The sequence below is a fragment of the Mauremys mutica genome, chromosome 24 (genome assembly GCF_020497125.1).
Source record: "Mauremys mutica isolate MM-2020 ecotype Southern chromosome 24, ASM2049712v1, whole genome shotgun sequence".
Taxonomy (NCBI): domain Eukaryota; kingdom Metazoa; phylum Chordata; order Testudines; family Geoemydidae; genus Mauremys; species Mauremys mutica.
In genome coordinates, this window is record NC_059095.1 from 9,693,572 (window position 1) to 9,717,250 (window position 23,679).

At 52.2% G+C, this 23,679-nt stretch overlaps 2 protein-coding genes across 7 annotated transcripts in view; one reads left to right on the plus strand and one right to left on the minus strand.

The window, feature by feature from the left end:
- The window catches only part of ADAMTS10 (ADAM metallopeptidase with thrombospondin type 1 motif 10), a 132,913-nt gene extending 121,938 nt beyond the window's left edge, over positions 1-10,975 (minus strand). For both annotated transcript variants that reach the window (XM_044998388.1, XM_044998387.1), the window contains exons 1-2: positions 10,883-10,975; positions 9,331-9,444 (exon numbers count right to left, since the gene is read on the minus strand). The gene's annotated coding sequence lies outside the window, so the exon portion shown is untranslated. The remainder of the gene's footprint in view (positions 1-9,330; positions 9,445-10,882) is intronic.
- LOC123355754 (tyrosine-protein kinase ZAP-70) overlaps positions 1-23,679 on the plus strand; it is an 84,297-nt gene that overhangs the window by 51,608 nt on the left and 9,010 nt on the right. For 4 of the 5 annotated variants that reach the window (XM_044998390.1, XM_044998394.1, XM_044998392.1 and 1 more), the window contains 5 exons: positions 15,185-15,640; positions 19,889-20,049; positions 20,470-20,608; positions 20,983-21,064; positions 22,745-22,785. In XM_044998390.1, coding sequence (XP_044854325.1) covers positions 15,185-15,640; positions 19,889-20,049; positions 20,470-20,608; positions 20,983-21,064; positions 22,745-22,785 — 879 coding nt within the window. Of the gene's footprint in view, positions 1-9,755; positions 9,890-15,184; positions 15,641-19,888; positions 20,050-20,469; positions 20,609-20,982; positions 21,065-22,744; positions 22,786-23,679 lie in introns of those variants that run through there. The other variant, XM_044998391.1, reaches the window with a different exon arrangement.

The window sequence follows — 23,679 nt, forward strand, 5'->3', positions numbered from 1 at the left end:
AGTTCGTTTTCATGGGTTATTACCAGATGAGCCAAGGAGCAGCCTGCACATTGGTGAAATAACTGGACGTTGCTGGGCACTGCAGGAGGGTGTGGCTGGAGATGACAGAGGTCTGAGGGTTTGCTGGGGAGAACGTTAACCCTTGGCTGCTGATTTTAGCTGCAGCCTCTGTGCGGCAGTAGAATGGGGCTGGGACCTGTTATGAGCGGATGTCCCACTGCAAACATGCGGTGCTAACGGCCCCGGTGAGTTTGCCTAGGGTGCCAAGCATGCAGGGCCATGGGGAAAGCTTAGGAAGATTGACTTGGCTCCAGAATGGCAATAAATATCTTAGCAAAGAAGGGTTTGGAGTAACTCAAGCCAGACACCCGGGGCCAGCAGCACAGAGAACGCAAAGGCTAAGGACTGATCAGATCACTGAGGCTGAACTCGATTTTCTCCACTTGTAGGTCAGGGCTGAGCCGCCTTCCAGGGAAGGGGGAGCTTGTTCTTCAGGGCTGTCAGTTCAAGCCCTTTAACAGCCAGCAGAAAAGATGACAGAATTCCAACTTATGGAAGCAGAACATCTCTCCATGGAACCTTTTCCAGAGTTTTCTACAGAGCATTCGCCGAGCCTCACATTACACTCAGGCCAAGATTAGAAATCCGGAGAATCATTTTCCCCAGGTGGAACTCATAGAATTGCAGAAATCAGATATGGGAAAGTCCTATTAGCTCATCCCATCCAGTACCTGCCAATGTGGGATTATTCCCTACAGTATATTTTCTAGTCCAGTTCCAAATGACTCAAGTAATAGGACTTCCACCACTTCCTCGGGGAGACAGTTCCATGCTCAAATGGAAATGTTTCCTGATAACCAGCCTACATTTTCCTTTCTTTAATACCAGGACATTCCTACTAATAATATCCCCTTGGAATAGGTTAACAAACTGCCTCCTCTCTCTCCTTAGCGATCACGCTCTTCAGACACTTGGAGTTGGCTATCACATTTTCCCCTCAGTCATGCTTGGCCAACACACCATGTGCATAGTTAGTTCACGAGAATTATACTCATAAATCAGTCCCGCCAGCCCTTCAGCAGTTTTAATGCTCCTCTCTGAATTTTTGCTAGTTCGTTGACATTTTTCTGATACTGAGATGCCAACTGAAATAAATAACAGCACAATCAGGATGCCTGGCTCCTTCGTTTGCCAGGGGCAGCTGCATTGGGGGGCCAGGTGTCCACTTCTTTTTAAAACAGCAACTTTTTAAAGGTTTATTCCATACAAAGACGAGAGAACTGATGAATGCACCCCAGGCTCTGCTGGCTTTCGCCCCGGCTGGCAATGGCTTCCATTCCAGCCACTCAACCGTCTGTATTCATAAACGTGAACAGCACCACTGCTTAGTGACAAACAAGCTATCGAAAAAAGGTAGTGTCACGCCTGGATCTGCTGGCCCCACTAGACTGCCCTTTCAAATGATACACAAAAGCCTTGTGACTCTTGATCATTAGAGATCTCTTGGCAGATGTTCGAAGAGTAGAGATGTCCTGGCAAAATTCCAACTTGGGTAATTATGTTTGCCTTCTCTAAATCCCTTCCTGGAGTTTTAACTGGAGAACGTATTCTTCCCTTCCCCAGACACTTGTGTAAGGTCACAGCAGCAGAACGGCTGGGACGTTCCATCTCCGAGGAACATCACAGCCGCTCTGCTCCACTGACTTTATGTTGCAGAGGAAGGTGAATGATCCATATAAAAAACTTGCCAAGTGCTCTGGGACCTTTCCTGACGAAAGATGCTATCTGCATGTCACATTATTATGATCACCAAAAAATGGACTTCTCCCTCCAACGGCTACATGCATTCGGACCCCTCTGCGAGCAGACAGGAGCACTTCCGCCAGGCTGGGCCAGAAGTAGGAGGTCCTAAAATGAGCCGCTCCTGGAAGTCAAACGGGTGAAATTGAGAGGACCAGCACACAAGCCTATTGCCTCACTAGTAAGGCATAAACCTTGTGCTACCCTTTGCACGATGGTGGATTTCATCCCAACCAAGCTGTGCTAGGGGCTGCACAAACAGATAGTCCTCGTCTCTGTGCATGTCTGAGTCGGTCTGCTGCACTCTGTTTGGCGGGTTAATCTTGACAAATGCTGTGAACGGTGGAATACGAAACTGAACACGAGTGGAAAGTGATGCATTTGGAGAAGATATCCAAGCTAAAGAGCTCTTAAATGGCAGTGCTGGAACGAGCAGTGCTGCCACACCCCCTGACTTGAACTGGTTTCTTTCAGATACAGGGTTTACAGTTTGGTTCAATGGCTCTCAGCACCCCCACTATACAAATTGTCCCAGCACCCCTGAAGTGAAGTAGAGCAGTTAATGCAGTGAAGGACAGAGGAGGAGACTCAGTGTACTGACAAATCCAACTTTGCATGTCCCAGCGGTACAGAAGGCTGGTAGATCGGTGGCTTCCATTGCACAGGGGGACAAGACAGAAATGCAAGGATATTGTGCGATCACTGAGTAAAGCTCTGCTCATACTGCATTTGGGATAAAGTCTCCAACCCTGCCTATCTGAATTGAGGATGGATACAGGTAGACCAAAGGGAATTCACCATAAGGCGATTAGCAAGATAACTAGAATGGAGGAGTTTGCTGACTTGAAGGTATGGTGGCATGGACTGACAAACAGATTGAGGTGATGATTAAGAAGTGACGTGATAAAAATACTGAAGCCAGCTCAGGTTTCTCATTCAAGCTGGTCAAAAGTTTTCCGACAACAGTTTTCAGATGGAAAATGCTGACTCAGTGGAACTGAAACATTCTGCGCGACTGTGTCGATTCCGGTGAAACTTTCAATGGAAACTGTCAATGGACTTTCAATGGAAATGGCACGTAGACTGGCCAGTCAGCCTGGTTTCCTGCTAGCCCACCTGCCCCAGGCTCCAAGGGCGGCCAGCTTCCCAGCCCACTTACCAGTCTGGAGTTTTTCAAGATATTTCCATGCTGTGAAAAAAAATTTAATTTCCAGCGTTTCAGTTCAACTTGGACCAATTTCTTTTTTCTGGAACTGCATAATTTCCCACTGTTCTCGCACAGCTCTAGTTATCATACGTTTTAAGCTTGATGATCTATTGGCCTTTGCTGGACTGACTAGAATTAGAAAACTTAGGGTTAAGGAGGCATCATTTTGCTGAGTGATTGGTGAAGACGTGGGTGATGGGAGCCAAGGTAGAGCCGAGTATCGCTCACGTATTTAAGCACAACACGGGATGATGATACAAAATGCAATTAACAAAAGGGGCATTATTAATATTTTGTCTTATTTGCACTGCAGTACAACTGGAGATCAGAGTCCCATTGCGAGAGGCAGAGTGTGCTAGTGGCTAGGCCGGCAGACTAGGCATCAGGGACCCATGAGTCAATTGGCAGCTCTGCCACTGACCACCTGTGACCTCCTTGACAAGTCCCTCTGCCTTCTCTGGTTTGACTGTAAGCTCTTCAGGGCAGGGACCGCTCCTTGCTGTGTGTTCGTACAGCACCTAGCACCTGGATCTTGGTTGGAGCCTCTAGATCAGGGGCGGGCAAACTTTTTGGCCTGAGGGCCACATCGGGTTTCGTAAATTGTATGGAGGGCTGGTTAGGGGAGGGAGTTGTGGCCCGGCCCCCACATCCTGCCCCATCCAATCTGCTCTGTTCCCTGATGGCCCCTCTGGGACCCCTGCCCATTCACACACCGCCACTCCCTGTCCCCCCCGGACCCTCGCCGCCCCATCCAACCCCTCCTCTCATTCCTGACAGCCCCCCCGGGACCCCTGCCCCATCCAACCACCCCTTCTCCTTGTCCCCTGACTGCCCCCAGAACCCCTGCCCCTGACTGCCCCCTGCTGCCCCATCCAACCCCCTGTCCTTCCTGACTGCCCCCCCAAGAATCCCTGCCCCCATCCAACCCCCTGTGCCCCCCGACCCCTATCCACACCCTCGCCCCCAACCACTACCCCCAACTCCCCTGCCCTCTATCCACCCCCCCTGCTCCCTGCCTCCTTTACCGCGCTGCCTGGAGCACCGGTGGCTGGCGGCGCTACAGCCGCACCGCCCAGCTGGAGCCGGGCCACACCGCCAGCGCGCAGCACAGAGAGCGGGTCAGGCCAGGCTCTGCAGCTGCGCTGCCCCAGGAGCTCACAGACCTGCCACCCAGAGCGTTGCGCCGGCAGCGGGGCACGCTGAGGCTGTGGGGGAGGGGCCGGGGGTGAGCCTCCTGGGCCAGGTGCTCGGGGGCCGGGCAGGAGGGTCTCGTGGGCTGAATGTGGCCCACGGGCTGTAGTTTGCCCACCTCTGCTCTACAGTACAAACACCAATAAAAAGATGAGCTAAACATCAAACCCGGGATATTTAAAGATCTCCCCTTTCTAAACTTAAACAAGAAAAACGTATTCCAAATGTGCAGAGGATTAGGTCTCTCGGGGGTCATTTTGTGGTTGGAAACACACATTTCTGACAGTTGCTTAAGCATGAGGCATATAGTGTGGGTGAGAGGCCGAGGCGTAACGTGTCTCCCTGTAAGACGGCTGCCTCTGCAGCACGCAGCGATGCTTTCAGTCATGAGAGAGAAGGTGTTTGTTAAGTGCATGGTCACATCAACCCGGGGCCAGTGCGGGAGATGAAAGATAGTTCTCATTTCTCTCGCTCTCTTACACGGCCCCCATTACCAGGGTACCCGAGTGCCTTACGGTGCTGCTGTGAGTAGGAAGCACTGTTCATAGAATCATAGAAGATCAGGGTTGGAAGGGCCCTCAGGACGTCATCTAGTCCCACCCCCTGCTCAAAGCAGGACCAAACCCAACTAAATCATCCCAGCCAGGGCTTTGTCAAGCCGGGCCTGAAAAACCTCTAAGGAAGGAGATTCCACTACCTCCCTAGGTAACCCATTCCAGTGCTTCACCACCCTCCTAGTGAAATAGTGTTTCCTAATCTCCAACCTAGACCTCCCCCACTGCAACTTGAGACCATTGCTCCTTGTTCTGTCATCAGGTACCACTGAGAACAGCCGAGCTCCATCTTCTTTGGAACCCCCCTTCAGGTAGTTGAAGGCTGCTATCAAATCCCCCCTCACTCTTCTCTTCTGGAGACTAAACAAGCCCAGTTCCCTCAGCCTCTCCTCATAAGTCATGTGCTCCAGCCCCCTGATCATTTTTGTTGCCCTCCGCTGGACTCGCTCCAATTTGTCCACATCCCTTCTGTAGTGGGCGGCGGGGCAGGGTTGGGGGGGAACTGTATGCAATACTCCAGGTGTGGCCTCACCAGTGCCGAATAGGAGGGAATAATCACGTCCCTCAATCTGCTGGCAGTGCTCCTACTAATGCAGCCCAATATGCCGTTAGCCTTCTTGGCAACAAGGGCACACTGCTGACTCATATCCAGCTTCTCATCCACTGCAACCCCTAGGTCCTTTTCTGCAGAACTGCTGCTTAGCCAGTCAGTCCCCAGCCTGTAGTGGTGCATGGGATTCTTTCTTCCTAAGTGCAGGACTCTGCATTGGTCCTTGTTGAACCTCATCAGATTTCTTTTGGCCCAATCCTCCAATTTGTTATCCTCCTTTATCCAAAGAGGCTCAGTGACTTGCCGAAGGTCACACAGGAAGTCTGTGGCAGAGCCGGGAACTGCACCCCGGCCTCCCCCCTCCCAGACTAGCACCTTAACCACTGGCCCATCCTTCCACCTCATTTCTGCTCTGTCAGGCCTCTCTCTGCTTTGCACAGTATGTGCCATCGCCTGGGAGCCCATTGCTCTGTACTGCAGACAGCCATGGAGATGGAGGGCTGGAGCCCTTATGCTGAGACACTACATTGTGGCTGGTGTCCTCACAGGGCACAGCCTGCGTGGTAGGCATGGGGCGCCGAGGTAGATTGAAACCAAGTTATTACTGGTTTGAAAGACTTGGCGTTCCCTATCCAGAGACAGCACCCCCCTGGCAGAGCGAACAGAACCACACGCTGTGCTGGGAGCACCAGGCTGGGATTTGTCCGATGCACCCTCAGAGTTACTGAGCGCTAGTCAAACGCTACACTGGACCTGTGGGATCAGAGCCATCGGGTCTCTGTAGTGTGTGTGTGTGTGTGTGTGTGTGTGTGTGTGTCCTCCAGCCTCTGAATCAAATCCACGTGCTGCAGACACAAGCAGTCGTGTGTTCTTCACACACAGGCAGCAAAGACTAGACCCCCCTCGCCTTTCAGCTCCAAACACACACCGCTCCGCTGCATGAGCTAATGGAGAAACCTGGCTTCAGAGAGTGGCAGCTAGTCCCCTATCCTTTCTGTCAGCTTAGCCATGGGGAGGGATAGCTCAGTGGTTTGAGCATTGGCCTGCTAAACCCAGGGTTGTGAGTTCAATCCTTGAGGGGGCCATTTAGGGATCTGGGGCAAAAATCTGTCTGGGATTGGTCCTGCTTTGAGCAGGGGGTTGGACTAGATACCTTCTGAGGTCCCTTCCAACCCTGATATTCTATGATTTCTATCACTCACTCAGACACATAGCCAGGATGTTATGATTGCATTGCATGCAAGTACGCAGTGACAGCTTTATCTGGAGCATCCCACCAGTGGGTCACGAGGCAGATGTCATCCCACCACTTCAGGGAAAAAACTGCTCTAGAAATGCAATGGCCTCCGCTATTGCATGCCAAAGGCCAGGCCACGTGACATGATGCCCTTTGTGCCAAGGAATCCCAACCCTCCATCCAACGACTCTGCCTCAGAAGGAAAACCCTGGGGAATGACCATCTTGGTCATAGGGAAGAGGATACTAAGAACTGATTTCATGGGCAGGCAGGTCTGTGCATAGCTGCGACAGCTTCCCTGAAGCTCAGCAGGCTTCTTGCTGATGACCCGATCCAGCATGCAGTGAAGTCAATGGCAGAGCTCCCATTAACTTCAGTGGTGCAGGATTTGATCATGTCCTAAGTGCTTAAGTTGGTCAAGCTCAGACATGTCTGAAATATTTTGAAGATCAGACACGATATGAAATTTAGACGAAGCACCGCAACCGGTAAAATCCTTCTATGCCCTGCATTGCTCTCATGGATTGTTCTCAGGAGACAGATGGATCATGCTTCTTAATTTTGCAGAGAGATCCCGTAGGTTACCCTTTCTACATGAGATAAAGGGTCCATTGCCTGGAGATCCTGCTGCAGGAGAGGGACCTTAAATGGCTACTCCAGGGCAGTATTTTGCAATGGCAACTTTAGCTGAGCCAAGACACTTTCGGTAATTGCCAGAATTAGATTGAAAAAGTTTGCGTCCGCTCTGTGGTCAGTCACTGACCACAGCAGAGCGCGACTGTCCGAAGGCAGCCACGTTACATAAGTTGTCCTGTTTCACTTAATGCTGCTTAGCCCCTTCGAGTTCAAGGTGATGTCTGTGGACTCTGCTGTCCTTTTTTTCACCCCTACAGGGAACAATTAGCTAGTGACTATTTGCGAAAAGGAACAGGAGGGTGCTACTGAGCGGGGTCTCCCATACGACATGGATGGGGGCATATGGGTACCTGGATAGGCAGAGAGGCAAGGAAACGCATAAGTAGATCTATATTGAAATCTGCTTAGCCAGCAGCCCTCACCAATAAGGAGTGTTCATGATGGGTCAGCACGAAGAAGGGACACCACCCCCAAGTCAAATGTTGCTGCTTCTTAGACAGTCCTGACCACTGCTGGGTCTTTAAAGACCCCATGGGACTGTTTGCAGTAGAACACTGACCAAACTCCAGCTCGGGTGACTTCACACTGCCCTCCCGATTTACCTGGCTGTAGAACTGCCCTTAGGCTCCCACTGATAGGAGCGTTGCTCCACGCCACCAATCAGCGGCCACATTCCACCCCAGAGGTGGCTGCCTTCCACTCGTTCCTGTGGCGTACGATTTGCACATCCATTTGTAAAATGAAAGGCACTCTATAAATGGAAGACGACTTTCTTGTAACAAAGAGATCCTCACCGTTAAAGCCTCAACCCATGCACACACCAAAAAATCAGCTCAGATACGAAGCCTTCTAGGCTGAGAATTGTGCTTTCAAACTGCCGACTGACTGAGCCATGCCCACCAGGCCCCCTCCTCCCCCCATGCAGGTGGCCTGCCTCCCTCCCCACACAGCAATGGGAGCTAATTGCTTCCGCTCATTAGCATTTGACAAATAACCACAGAGAGAGAAAAAGGCCCCAGCAGGATATGAACAAGCTTAGGCCTTCACTGCCATCTGACTGCACCGATCGAATGTGTCATTATTTTTCCATTCTTTATCACCCGATCTCTCCTTCCCCTTCGAGCGGAATCAGCGTGCTGCTCCTTCGGGGGGCTCTTGCCGGCTCAGCGTGGCTGTGCCGAAGCACGGGCAGAGACTGAATGAATCGTGATGAAAAGGCAGGACAGGATTTGTAGGTGGCAATTCCTGAGCCTGGGGGAGCAGGTGTAGGGGGAGTGTGTGTGTGTCGGGGGGGGGGTTGGGGCACTCTGCATAAAGGTTCATGAGTTTCCTCCCCACCCAACTCACCAACTACCCATCCCGCTGTCAGTAAACTCAACAGCTGCTAGGGTGGGAGAAGGAGGTCAGCACAGGACCAAGACAGAGCCTTGCTACCAGATCACTGATGGAAAGATGCGTAACGGACCATAAGGTGCTGAGCAGTTGGTTGGTCAGTCAGCAGAGCCACAGGGAGCACAGGCCCAAGCCGTCAGTGCCTTGGGCAAAAGTTCCATTTATTTAACCAATAAAATCTTGGTAATTTAGGGTTCTGGGCACCATGATCAAGGATTGAGTTGGGGGCTTGTGATTTGGCTTAGCTGCTCATATCCCGATTGATACAGGCCCCTCAGGGCTCTTCAGTGAAGTCTTGCGGCTGCTTCGGAGCCTGTCTGCCCTGGCTGGGAGGTTCGCTTCCAGCTGCAGTGTAGACATCCGCTAAGTGGAACGTGGGTGATACAGACAGGGACACAGAAGCAGCTGCCTGCCACAGACCCTTCCCCGTACCCAGAAGAGTGATCCTCTTTCAGTGACAGCTGAGAAGTAGAGAGGATATTTATTGAACTCTGATTTCTCCTCATTTTCCTGTCTGGAGCAGTATTTTCCTAACCTCCCTCCCACGGTATCAGAGAAATTATTCTACACTTTGCTTCCTAAAAATTGTGTGTTTTTACTAGGGCAAAATGGTCACCATGTTCCACACCAGAAGTGGCTGCATTTCAGTTCTCAACATGCACAGTCTGGGATCCATAGGGATGAAAGAGACCTCAGACGTCTAGTTATTATTTACCCTTTTAAACACACAGCCAAGTGCTGTCCTTCAAGTTAACAGCCTTACCTGCTCACTTCCTTAGACGAGAGCAGATCAGATCCCAGGTGAAGCCCGCGTGGTGCAGGTTTCCAAAAGAAAAGCCTCAGGACAGACGTTGAAGGGGTTTGTTCTCCAGGGTTTCTGTAAACATGAACACAGTCATTTCACTTAGGGCTGAGACTTAATAAAACCCTCTTCCAGGGAGAAATGACTCTTCTTAGCAATATCTATTCGCCTGTATTTGACTGGTGAGCACAAAAACCAGAAGCAAAATGTGAATGGGCCTAAGTTATCCAAGTGATCCCGTGCTAAGGCCTGATAACAGCCGATAACAGCAACGCCCCTATTGGCGCAAACCCTGCAAGGCCGGGGCTCCGGCGGAGCCGTGCACGAGGCCGCAGGGGCCAGGCAATTCCGCACGGGCCTAGCGGGAAGGTTCCATGGCAGTTGCAAGCCGCCAAGCGGGAGGAAGCCGCGGCCGTTGGTTGGGAGCCGGGCGAGCAGGGGAAAGTTTCTACCCCGGAACCAGCCAGCTCTACCCCCGTCACGGCCATGTAGGTAGAGCTCCCAAGGGCACAGCCTCCTGGTAAGCAGACGCAGGCGTGGAGAGAAGGGGTGGAGGGAAGCAGTCTGGACACGGATAAAAATCTCCCCTCAGAGCACCTCAGACTAGCGCCTCGTGCCTCATTACTGGGCCCCATGTAACACGCATCCCTGCTCTTGCTCCCCCTTCTCCAGCCTCAGCCCTCCACCTCCCTCCCCTGCTCTGAGCTCCATGGCCTGGGTGGGTCTCACTGCTCTGCCACCTTGTCGCTCCGCCTTAAGCACCTGCCCCTTCAAACAGCCCCCCCCTCGCAATCACACCTCATTCCCGCCTTTGCCTCAAGCCCACACCCCCAGGCTGGGGCTTGTTTGCCTTCCCCAGGGCCGGGTGCCATTGTAGCCACTGGAGTCTTACTCCTGCCACTCCCTCCTGGTGTCATCCCCACAAGGACTCTGTAGAAATTAGGGTGACCAGATGTCCCAATTTTATAGGGACAGTCCTGATATTTGGGGATTTTTCTTACCTAGGTGCCTATTACCCCTCACATTGTGTCCCAATTTCTCCTACTTGCTATCTGGTCACCCCAGCAGTAATGGGGTGAGGATAGGAAAATCAAAAGCAATGGGGCAAGAAAATGGCTCCCCCACCCCAAGCACTGCTGGCGTTCCAGAGAGACGCAGCCGAGCTCGGGGGAAGGCAGGCGTCACCCTTGTCCCTGCTGTGTTTGCTGGGATGGGAACAGACCCTTGCAGCGGTTCTGAAGGGCCAGGCCCAGCTAAAGATGCTAACGAGAGGACAGCCAAAGGGGATTGTTTCTCTCCCCCCCGGCACATTGGTCACTGCCTTGCATTAAGGCAGCACCAGCCCTGGAGCGGCTGCAGCAGCAGGGCTTTTCCATGTGGCTTCAGGCACTGCCGCTGCCTCCGTTCTCCACCACCCTTTTGCTGGAGTTTTCTGAACATGCCTCCTCTTTTCAGGAGTCTGGTTTATTAAGGTAATATTCAAACACCCACAAATCTCCCCCTCCAAACCCACCTTCCATCCTAGCTAGCTCAGACCCTTGGTGGAGGGTTCTTAGTGCTGGCATCACTGATCTTCCTCCTAGCAGACTCCTCTCCCTGCAGCTTCTGCTCAAGCACAGCAGAGAGTCACCACTGGCCTTATATTTCTCAGCAGGCCTAGTGCTCAGTCACAAGCACCCATCCCATTGGCCCCCCTGCCCCTCTCCGTTCCCTTCACCTGGGGAGACAGGCTACACCTGGCACAGGTGATGCTGAACCTCATCCATCTTAAAGGGCCAGCTCCCACTGTGAGAGCTGCATTGCTGGGGTTTGTTGTGACCAGGTTAATAATAAACAATAATAATAATATCACCACCAATAATAATAGGAAGACATAAACAGCCATCATAACAGGCTCAATACTGTTCCCTGCTTCACTGATCCAACCCCACTGACTTTGATTGATGTGCACCAGCGTCACAGACAGCAGAATTTGGCCCAGCTTGTTGTGTTTAAATGTCATGGAGCAATGCACCGTTGCTGGCAGTTTTCTCCCATGCCGAGGTCTGTGGCTGGCTATAGGTAGCTGTAAATGACAGATATCTTAGAGATCTTTCTGTTTGTTGCCCACCTAAATGTGGTTGCAGTTTTGATCAGCCCTAATTAAGTGGGGGAGAGGCCTTTCTCAGTGCAACTTCGCACAGGAAGTCCAACATGTTCTAAAGTGGCCACTGATTTTGGGTGCTTCTGTTTTTTGGATGCTCAACTTGAGACACTTCAGGCATGTGGGGATTCTCAGCACCTCCGGAAAATCAGGCCCAAACTGCCACCCAACATTTAAAGGCTGCTTGAAAAATCAGGGCCTGATTTTAGCAGTCAGGGGGAGTTGACGGTGCCTAGCACCATACAGGTGCTTGCCTGGTATGAAGGGTTATAAATAAAGCCTCACAACACCCCTGCAAGATGGGGACAAAAATGCTGTACCCATTTCACAGAGAGGGAAACTGAGGTACGAGGCAGCTAAGAGCATTACTCAGGGTCACATGGTGAGACAAGTGGCAGTGTTAGGAATAGAACTCAGTACCACAAAATATCTTTGAGGCCAAGTGCTTAGCAGGGTTGAGGAAAGGCCCAGACATGTATAGAGATAACAAACATTTCCCATATCCTGAGGCCAACACACCACTGCATACAACAATATCCATAGTTATATTATAATAGTAAAGATTAAACACAAACTTTGGAAGGGACATAAACCCTCATGCATCAGGGCCTAAACCACTCCCTAACTATCCATGGTCAGGAGGTAAATTTAACTAGGGACTAGTTAGTCCATCATTGTTTCCTGCAGGGTTTCTTGCACTTTCCTCTGACACAACTAGTATTAGCCACTGTTGGTAACAGTATACTGGACTAGTTGGACCCTGGTCTGAACCGGTCCAGCAATTCCTATGTTCCGAACTCAGGTCTCCTGCCCCTCCGATCCCTGTGTCCTCCCATTTCATGCATTTGATTAAAGGGGCTTCACAGCGCAGGCTGAATTTTGCTGAGCCTGACACAGTTTAATCTACGGCTTGTACCCAAGTTGCAAACCTCCCTGACTGTTTCCTGCTGTGGTTTCCTGCAATAGTAAAACGCCTCCGCTGCTCAGCCTGCTTTCCCCTTCGGTTGTCTGATGGCCCTTTCTGGGCTTCAGGCAGATAAAAAACAAATAGGTCAAAAAAAGCCGGTGGCCATAAATCCAGCTTCCTGGGCAGGCATCTCCTTGCCTTGCTCCTGAGCAAAGCAGGAGAGCTATGGCAGGATGGCGTCTCTCCAGCAACCCCCCTCCATCCCCATTCCACATACGCTAGGCCAGTGGTTTCAAACTTTTTTTCTGGTGACCCAGTTGAAGAAAATTGTTGATGCCTGCGACCCAACGGAGCTGGGGATGAGGGGTTTGGGTTGTGGGAGGGGCTCAGGGCAGCGGGTTGGGGCACGGGGGTGAGGGCTGTGGGGTGGGGCTGGGAATGAGGGGTTCAGGGTGCGAGAGGGGGCTCTGGGCTGGGGCAGGGGGGTTGGGGTGCGGGAGGGGGTCAGGGCTCTGGGCTGGGGGTGCAGGCTCTGGGGTGGGGCTGGGGATGAGGGGTTTGGGGTGCAGGAGGGGGCTCTGGGTTTGGGGGTAGCTCAGTGCTGGGGCAGGGGATTGGGGCGCCGGCTTACCTTGGGCAGCTCCTGGTCAGTGGCACAGCGGGGGTGCTAAGCAAAGCTCCCTGCCTGTCCTGTCACTGTGGAAGGGGCCAGCAGCAGGTCCGGCTCCTAGGTGGAGGCTCACAAGCGGCTCTGCGTGGCTCTCACCCACAGGCGGCGTCCCGCTCAGCTCCCCATTGGCCAGGAACTGGCCAATGGGAGGGCAGAGCCGGTGCTTAGGGTGGGGGCAGCATGTGGAGCCCCGTGGCCCCCCCACCTAGGAGCTGGACCTGCTGCTGGCTGCTTCCGGGGCGCAGCGCGGTGTCAGAACAGGTAGGAACTAGCCTGCCTTAGCCAGGCTGCACTGCCGATGGGACTTTTAACAGCCCGGTCGGCGGTGCTGACCAGAGCCGCCGCGACCCAGTGCCTTCCATTCCGCGTCCCAGTACCGGGTCACAACCCGCAGTTTGAAAACCACTGCACTAGTGTAGATCGTTTAGACAGTCCCTGCCTAGGCCACACACTACCAGGGGGTGGCCAGCCCACCTCAGAAAGCCATATGACCGTCTAAGGCCTGCTCCTTTCTGTGCCAGCCTTTAGTGTGCAATCGGTCTGTCCCTCAGTCGACCAAGAGGCCTGGCCATTGGGACAATTTAAAATCTTGTCGGTCCGTCTGTATCTATCATTCATCTGATACACTGTCAGCTCTGTCGGGCAGGGACTGTCGTTTTGTTTTGGGTTTGTACAGCCCCTAGCACCATTGGGTCCTGGTCTCTGACTATGATACTATGACTACTACTAATCATTAATAAAGAATGTGTGCAGAAGTGCAGACACCAGACCCAGCGACCCAAGGAGTCGGGTTGACTGTATTCTGAACGTGACCGAAACGTTTGTGGAAAGGAGGCGCCAGCTCAGCTCTTCTCACGTCATGCTACATCCCCATCAAAGGTCAGCTCCCAGGGAGCCGGTGCGCCCCCTGGAGCTCACTGGTGTTTCCATTAATTAATGGAAACTGGCCTTGGTCTGTGGGTGGGATTTAGATAACTTGATACCAAAACCAATAGTGCAGATAACAACTCATTGGCGGAGGAGACTTGTCAAAGGCTCAGCCAGCAGTGTGACATGATGCATTGGGTTTCTATTGAGAGCTGGCTCTACCGGGATAGGTGGTAAGTCCCTTTCTGGTATTACTCTGCCGTGAGTCTAGGGGCCTCCGGTGACATCTGCAGATTCCAGTTTGAAAAGGGCGGGAGAACTGTACGGAATCCAATCTGCAACGATGGATTGTCACACTGGAGTCACAGCTTTCTCTGGGTTGATAGCACAGAGGACCAGGCAAACTGGCCCAGACCATTGGTCCATCTAATGGACAATCTTTGACAGGGGCCACTGCCAGATACTCCGGTGGAAGATGCAAAAAATTCAGCAACAGATAGGGAAAGGTTCTTCTTTACCCTTGTCACTTGGCGGTTGGATTATGCCTAGAAGCATCAGGGTTTTATATCCCTTATAAACTTGTATCCTGTCTAGTGGAACTGTCAATGTTCTGATTACCCATAGAACTGTCTAGTCCTTTTTTAGAGGCCTGCTAATCTCTTGGCAGTATCAGTAGGCTGAGGTAGTGAGTTCCAAAGGTTAATTATGCATTGCAAAAAACGGTATTTCCTTTTATCATGATCTACAGGAACCTCTCCGGAGAGAAGATTTTGGGTAGTAGGGGGCTTTTTAATTTAGACGATAATGGCATAACTAGATCCAGTGACAATGTCAGGCTGCAATTTTTTAACAGTGAGGATAATTAACCATTGGAACAGCTCACTAGGGGATGCGGTGGATTCCCCATCACCTGAAATCTCTAACTCCAGACCAGATGTCTTTCTAAAAACCACACTCTGGCTCAGTCGGCAGTTAGGGGGGTGATATATGAATCACAGGGTGGAATTATCTAGCCTGTTACGCAGGAAAGGAGATTAGATGATCAGGATCCTCTCTTCTGGCCTTAGATTCTCTTAATTGACCCTGCGGTAATGGCTTGTGGGCAGATGGATGGAGATGGCGACACGGGTCCTGTACTCCCAAGGGGTCGTCGGCTAACAGCTTCCCTTTGTCCGTGGCTGTATTGCAATGCAATGTCTCAATGAGGAATTCTGCTTCCGTTCCCTAGGCCCAGCACCCGGAGTGTCTGAGCAGGTCTGAGGAGCCCCAGTCAGCGCACGAGATGCCGGATGCAGCCAGCCACCTGCCCTTCTTCTACGGCAGCATCTCTCGGTCGGAGGCCGAGGAGTACCTCAAACTGGCGGGCATGTCGGACGGCCTCTTCCTGCTGCGCCAGTGCCTGCGGAGCCTGGGTGGCTACGTGCTCTCCATGGTGCACAACCTGCAGTTCTATCACTACCCCATTGAGCGCCAGATGAACGGCACGTACGCCATCGCGGGGGGCAAGGCGCACTGCGGGCCGGAGGAGCTCTGCGAATTCTACTCCAAGGACGCCGACGGGCTCTGCTGCACCCTCCGCAAGCCCTGCAACCGCCCCAGCAGCGTGGCGCTCCAGCCCGGCGTCTTCGACAGCATGCGGGACAACATGGTGCGCGAGTACGTCCGGCAGACGTGGAAATTGGAGGTACTGGCTGGTCCCAAGGCCAACGTTGTATTCAGACCCCTCCGGGGACTTGCTGTTGCTGGTCACAACGTCCCTCAACTCTTCCTTCCTCCATTTATCTTACACTGACTCTTCTCTACCCCTTTCCACATGCTCAGCACAACTGGGGCTCCTGCCATTTGGAAAAGCCCCCCTGAATCTTCCTCTCTTTTCCAGTTCCCTCTGCAGACATAGCTCTGATCCTTTGCCTGCGCCTTCAAATTCCTCTCTCCCTCTGCTCCAGCTTCACAAGACAGGGCCTGTCTGTCCTGGGTGGCCATTGCAGAGCTCACAGCATAAGAGAGGGGGGTTAGCCCCAGTGTCCTTAGCCTGGCTACTGTGCACTCAGCCCAAGTTGGCTGTGCTTCCGGGGTGCTGTACGGGACATGTACAGAGCCAGATCCTGAGATGCTTATTCTGCTTTTCCTCAGTTCTTTCATCACTGAAGTCACGGGGAGTTTTTTTGTGGACGCAGGAACTGGTGTATCGAATCAGAGCTAGCTACGTATCTATTTATTCCAATTATGAAATAACTGGAATGACACCTGCCCAAGGCTCTTGGCAATGGACCACACAACAGTTCATGCAGTTTAGAACTCAGCAGCATTAATCTGATCACGTCTGCAGGGACCCCTTTCTGCCCTTCCTCCTCCAGGAAGCACACCACAAGCCTTCTCCCCAAACCCTCGCAAGCAGGCGGCTTTTGCAACATGTCAACAAGGTTACCAAGTTCAGGCTACTTCAGACCAAAGAGGGATGCAAGTTCTAAAATCTCTAGGCCCTCTCTGTCAGGCACCCCCTCTCTTTTGCAACGAGGGATATCCAGCTCGCTGCTGACTACAGCTGCGGCAGAATGGCATTGGGAGAGAGGAGATCCCTTAAGTAGGCTGGTCCCAGGCCATTTAGGGCTTTATAGGTCATAAGTCCTATCAATGCGAGAGGCAGTCTGGCCTCGTGGACAGAGCCCCAGACTGGGATCTGGCCACTTGGGTTCTAGTTCCTGCTATGCTGCCAGCTGCTTGCTGTGGGAAAGTCACGTCACAGCTCTGTGCCTCCGTTTCCCCATGTGTAAAATGGGATAATGCTACTGCCCTCCTCTGTAAAGTGCTTTGGGCTGTATTGATGAAACGTGCGAGTAAAGAAGTATTATATTAACTATTAGTATGACCCATTTGCTCCAGTGTCCTGTCTTCTAACAGTGACTGGGACCAGATCCTCCACAAGAGCAGAGGCAGTAAACTCCACAATGGTCAATTATAAAATAACCGGCTCAGATGGGAAACTTCTCCCAGCCCCCAGGCAGACTGACTGGCTTATGCCTTAGAACATATGTCCCTTCCCTAATTTCACCCTCTGTCTAATGTAACTGCGGATGTACTTGTTGTCCGTAGACATTTCCGAACCCTTTTTGAAATCTGTTATGCTCTTGGCCTCCATGAGATCTTGTGGCAGAAGGTTCCGCAGGCTAATTATAATGGCGTGAAGACATACTGCCTTTTATCAGGTTTAAATGTGACACCTTTGTTTCATTGAACGTCCCCTTGTTCTTGTATACCAAGAGAGGATGATTCGAAGTTTCCTCTCTACCTTCTATTTATTATCCAATACTTTGTATACGTTATTACATCCCATTTAGTCACCTCCTCTCTATGGAAAATAGTACCAGACTTTGCAGTCTCTCTTCATATTAGACTATTTCACGTCCCTAAACGCGCCCATTTTCAAACCTCCTCTAATTCTGCAATATCTTATTTTTAGATGGGGTGCGTGATGGGTTCCCCAAGGTGCAGCCTGGGACTGTGGGACCACTGTGCCCCCTGTATTCACTCCAGCCTGGGCTGTCTCCCACAATGCCTTGCTAGTGACCAGCAGCAACCCCCTCCAGGTGCTATCATCACTCAGCACAATCACATGTGGCGCCCCATAGCCAGCTAGATTGCACGAATGCTCCCAGAGCCACTCATGAATCATACAGAGAAAGACACCAGAGCCAAATCCCCCCAGCTCCCAGCACTGCACCTCAGGAATATACCGTCTTGCACTGCTCCAGATGGGCAGTGCAGATTTATTAATTGGTTCACCACTTCATCACTGGAAAGTGGACATACGCCAGCCTTTGTCAAACCTGAGCAGATTTGCCCCACACTTCATACAAGCTCACTGGTAAAGTTAAACAATTGTATTGACTATAACAGGGAGATTTTAAGTGATTTTAAGTGATAGGCAAAAAGTCAGAGTTAGTGACCAAAAGAAATAAAATACAAGCACTCAGTCTAATCTCTCAACCCCGTTAGACCGGGCAGCGACTAGATGAAGCAGTTTTTCTCACCCCATTGGATATTGCAGCCCTTAATATACAGGTTTGTTCCTTAAACCTGGGCCAACCTCCTCTGTTGGAGTCTTGTCTTCTCCGTGTCTTAGCTGCTTGCAGCGTAGGTGGGGGCAGGAGAATAGGCCCAGTATGTGTCCACTGTGTCTGTTTTATACCTTTAGTCCATGTGCTTGGAAAACACAAGTCCAGACATGACTGGGTGGGCCTTGCTAAGTCTCTACGCAAGGCTGAGCAATTCCCCTGGTGTGGCCTCATGCATTGTAGCTCCCTTGCTGGATAATGGTTGTTGATGGGTTGATTGATACCCCACTTGGGCCTTGGTTACTTCCCTTGCTGTTGCCTCTGGGGAGCTAATGTCTGGCTGATTCCCCAACTTACAGCATGTTTTCGTGACCACCATACAACACAATTCTCATAACTTCCTATGCATTAAGGATATACACACATGGATGGAGAAATGACTTTCAGCAGGTCATAATCTTTCTCCTGATACCTTACAAGGCCTGCTTTGTATATAAGGTATCAGAGGGGTAGCCGTGTTAGTCTGGATCTGTAAAAGCAGCAAAGAATCCTGTGGCACCTTATAGACTAACAGACGTATTGGAGCATGAGCTTTCGTGGGTGAATACCCACTTCGTTGGATGCATTAAGGTGCCACAGGACTCTTTGCTGCTTTATATGTAAGATCACAATTACACATAAATGAGGAATATGGGGGTTACATGGTGCTCCCTCCAATGTCTATTACTTGGCCTTTGTAACAAAGAATTTAATCTGCTATTGTGTTTCCCATTTCCCTAGCTTGGTTAGGTCCCTCTGAAGTTCCTTGCCAGTTTCCACTGGTGTAAGTGTATAGATGTCAATGCAGTAATTCTGTGATTGACAGTGGTGTGAGAACAAACTAAGGCCTCAAAGGGTTAATATGGTCCTACCCACTGTTCTAACAGAAATAAGCCCTTGCAATAGGGTTGCCAACCTTCTAGGATTGTCCTGGAGTCTCCAGGAATTAATCTTTAATTAAACCAAAATTGGCAACCCTGCGCCCATCAGAAATCAATAAATCCCGAAGGTGGCTGGCAATCTAAGAGGGGTCGTAGAGAGGTTTGGCAGGATGGGCATTATGCACATGCTGGGGCCTGTCTGGGTTGGCCTACACTACGGGGGGAGAGGGGGGGAGATCGATCTAAGTTACACAACTTCAGTGACGTGAATAACGTCGCTGAAGTTGGCGGTGTCTTTGCAATGTGGGAATACCGGAGCAGACGCTAGAGCAATCGGTGGTCGATTTATCGACCCCTGCTGGATCAATCGCTGCCGTCGATCCAGCCAGTGGCATAGACAAATCCTCAGACACAGAAGATATAGGTGCTTCCATGCGAGTACAGGTCGTTAATATAAAGTGTGCCATCTACAGGCAAATAAGAAAATGTAATTGTACATACATTTGTGGGAGCCATAAACTTGCCGTGCACTGTGAATGGCTTCAGGATTACATTGCTCTTAACAGGGACTAGGGAGCAAAGTAAAGGGAGACAGAGCAGCCAGGAGAGAGTTTAAAAGGGCTCTGGATTGACAATGGAAGACAGACCCCAAGGCTTGTGACCATGAGCTCTCTTCTCTTTCCCACAATGAGTGGTGAGGGGCGGGAGGGACAGTGACGCCTTTGGACGATGGAGTCACTCTGGATTTAGATGGGAGCAGAATTCAGCCCAGCATCGCTCCAGTGGTGCCGACAGCCAGAGCATTATCGGCAACCAAGAGAGGGATTCTGAGGTCTCCTGAGAGGTCGCTATCACCTGCCCAAGAGGATGCAATAAAAACCAGCGCTGCCCTGCAGCAGCTGGCATGGTGCCTAGTGGTATCTGGGTAGAATGGTCTCCCTTCTCGCTTCCTTGCAGGGTGATGCCCTCGAACAGGCCATCATAAGCCAGGCCCCTCAGGTCGAGAAACTCATTGCCACCACCGCCCACGAGAAGATGTCCTGGTACCACGGCAACATCTCCCGGGAGGAGGCTGAACGCAGGCTCTATTCCGGAGCACAGCCTGATGGGAAATTTCTGTGAGTATCCAAAGCGCTGGGAGAGACCTAGTCCGATTACCGTGACCCCCAACCCTGTTGCGCCCCATCTGCTTGAGGGGATGTAGAGCAGGGTGTCGTCAGGGCTGGGCCAGCAGCTGAGCCCATGTCACAGTTCTGTGCTGGGAGATCGGCGAGGACAGGACCAGTGTGGCGCGCTGGGTCTCTGCCTTGAGATTAGTACCCATCCAGGAGATGTGAGAGCCCCAGGATTTGGAAACCAGGCTTCTGGCCTGTTCCATGGGGAAACAAATCCCACCTCCCCATGGAAGGATGTGACCCACGTGGGAGGGGGTGGCCTTTCCCAGAGCTCTGGTACAGGCGCCTAGTGAGGACACATGGTGATTTCACTGGGCGAGCCCCAAAGCCAGCCACTCTGACCCCTTCCTCCTTCCCACCCAGACTGCGAGAAAGGAAGGAAAATGGCACCTACGCGCTGTCCCTCGTCTATGGGAAAACAGTGTATCACTACCGCATCGACCAGGACAAGTCCGGCAAATACTCCATCCCCGAGGGAACCAAGTTTGACACGCTGTGGCAGGTATGATGCTGCGGGACGCTCTCCCCAGCTCCCCCTCCCTCCAGTCAGGAGAAGGAGAGTTCTCTTGTCTCGGTCTTTTGGCTTCAATCACATTTCATATAACTGGAAATGTTCCAACCGGCTCTATCCCTGCAGACTTTCCTTTTGTCCTTGTTCTCTTTCCCTTTGTGTAGTAACAACCCAAACCCCTCTCCCAGCCAGCAGGGTTTGTAAATACAGAGCAAAGAGGGTCCCACGGACGAGAGGAACTAATGGGCTAATGGGGCCTGTCTGCCACAGACCTAAGAGAAATCAAGTTACCATAAACCACAAATGTTGCCTGTAAAACAAAGCGGTGATTTTCCCCCCTCTCCTTTTCCCGATTCCTCCCCCAGTTGGTGGAGTACTTGAAACTCAAGCCAGACGGACTGATCTATTTCCTGAAGGAAAGCTGCCATAATCCCAATATGCCGGCAGGTGAGTGGACTCTTAAGGGCAGGACCAGCTGCGAACAGCAAACCTCGTCTTCATACTGGGGATCTACGGTAGCCCCAGGGTTTGTTCGGGTTTTCTGGTGGATCTGCCCCGCTGTTCTCTTGCTTCCTGCCATATTAGATCAGATCACTGAGACCAGCTCAGTTAGCTTCCCGTCCCCTGCCCGAACTGTCTCTTTCTGGGATTTTTGCACATCTCTCTCTGAAGAATCAGGCGATGGCCAGTGTTGGACGGAGGGTACTGGGCGAAAGGCCCTTGATCTGCTCGGGGACAGGAATTGCGACATATGAGTATTTCATAGCAGGCTCTGGCATTGGCCTATCCTGGCTCTTGCTAAACTGCAGCGCAGCGTCACCCCGTCTTGGCCAGGGGCTACGATATGGGCTAACAGAGGGTAGGAGCTCAGCTCTCACACCTCCCCTCCTCTCCCGTGGCTGGGGGAACAGCTCCCCCATCGGTTTCACTCCACATTAAGCACTGCTCTCCTCTGCTATCCAACTTCTGCCTTAGCAAACCAGCCCCCGCATCAGTCTAGGGTGGTGTCTGGCCTGCTGCTGAAAGGGGGGTGATATTTCAGATGAAGGCAAAACAGGTCCCTCCCTACGGGTAGCCTGTTGCGCAAAGCTGCACATGGTGGAAATGAACAAAGACAGGGAAGACAGCGATGATGAAGCCAGATCCAGAGATAGGACAGAGGGGGTCAAAGCCTCAGCTGGCGTATATCGGTTTAGCACCATTGAACCCAGCCACTGGTTTTCATTTCCACACTGAGGTATCAGTCACCCAGTGCCCTCGTTGAAGCAGGAAGGCCAAGGGGCTCTGTTTGCCCCATGCCTGCTGATCCACTGCCAAACGGTTCTGGCTCTGTGTGCAGGGGAAGGGAAGGGGCTTATTTTTATTTGCTTCGTTTCTGTCGCTCCCTGGCTGGTTTAGTCCCGTTTTTGTGGAAGCCGAGTGTATCTCCTGCTGGGGAGCGGTGCCAGACTGACAGCCCTGGCGTCTTAAGGCCTTTTATCCCCCCCCGGGGTCAGTCTGAGCAGCAACAGGACAAGCTCCCCCGCACCAGACCCAACCAATATGCCTCCATTCTGGTCGGGAGGGACACACAATGTGGGCGCTCAGCACCTCGGACAATCAGGGCCACAACGTCCCAAATCAGGCAAGAATTAGTGGCCAGTTAGGCCAACGTTGGCCTCCGGAGCTTGCCTAAGGTCACTGCGAGACAATGGCAGAGCTGGAAAGAGAGGCCAGGTTTTCCAAAGTGGCTCATGATTTTGGGTGCCCCACCTGAGACACCTTGAAGGGGCCTGATTTTCAGAGGGCAGGTGCTCAGCACTCCCTGGAAATCAGGGCCCTTTAGGGTGTCTTAAGCTGGGCCCCCCAAATCAGGACCATGTCTAGTCAATCTCAGATCTCTGGACTGCAGTATGGGGCAGAACTCGCTCTCCCTGCTGCTAGCCACGGGGTTCCGTGCACCCGTCACCTCCCACCCACACCAGAGTCGGGGGGCCTCCTCCTCATTGACCCCACGTTGTCAGAGCAGTATGAGGGGCCCCCAGTGCGAACTGGAATCAGGCCTGGGCAACAGAGGTGACTGGAACCCCCTTTGCGCCCAGACCTTTGAGCAGGGCAGCGAGCTAACGTCTCTTTCCTGATTTTCAGCAACCGTGGCACCACTCCCGCCGGCCCACCCCTCCGGAAGCGTAAGTTTGGGGCAGTATCTTCTCTCCGTCCCTCCAGAGCTTCTCACGTCCTTGCCTTTTACCTGGGGAGAAAATCCTGCCTTTCTCAGAAAGGCAGAGACTTGACTGGAATGTAATACGGGTAGCTTAACCCTGCGGCCATTCCCGCCTGGGCGGCAGAAGGGGAAGGGGAAGTGGCCGGGCACAGCTACAGCTGGAGATGGAAGCAAGCTTCTGCCATGCAACATGTGGGCCTGTAATATGGGGCGTCCAGCTCAGCCCCAGGCCGGCCTGCCTGGCAGAGGCTGGGAACACTCAGGCAGCCCTGCCTAACCACTGGCTTCTGGCCCGATCTTTGTGCCCCTGCTTCTCTGCCTTTCTGACTGCAAAGTGCTGCAGGCAGTCTCAGGACTCTGGGGTGGGAGACGCACACTGGGGGGGCTGAGGGACTCCCAGCTCTATTGGGCATTCGTGTACGTGAGTCTCAGTGCCTGGCTCATAAAGGACGATTCGTCACAGAAGGGTGCACTCGACTCTCCAGACAGCCCGCCCCTTCTTCCAGTTTTTGTGTCTAAGAATCCACCTAGGAACATCCACTTCCCCCAGCACTAGGAGCGGGATCTATGGAGTTACTGGGGCAGAGCTGGACTCCACATTGGCAGCAGAGTATCTCCCACCAGACAGATCCCAGACTGGCTCCAGCCCATCTGCCCTGGGGGTGCACTCAAGCCATGGCTGGAGAAGAAAGAGAAGCTCCTTACCAGCGTTGAGATGGTGGCCTGGATCCCTCCTCCCCACCCCCTTCCTTCTACAGACTGTGTGTGGGGTGGAAGGGACAGCATGGTGGATGGGGCTGCCCTCTCCCTGTTTCCTTGGGGCATTGGCAGGGTGCATGTGCTCCCCCAGCAGATGCTG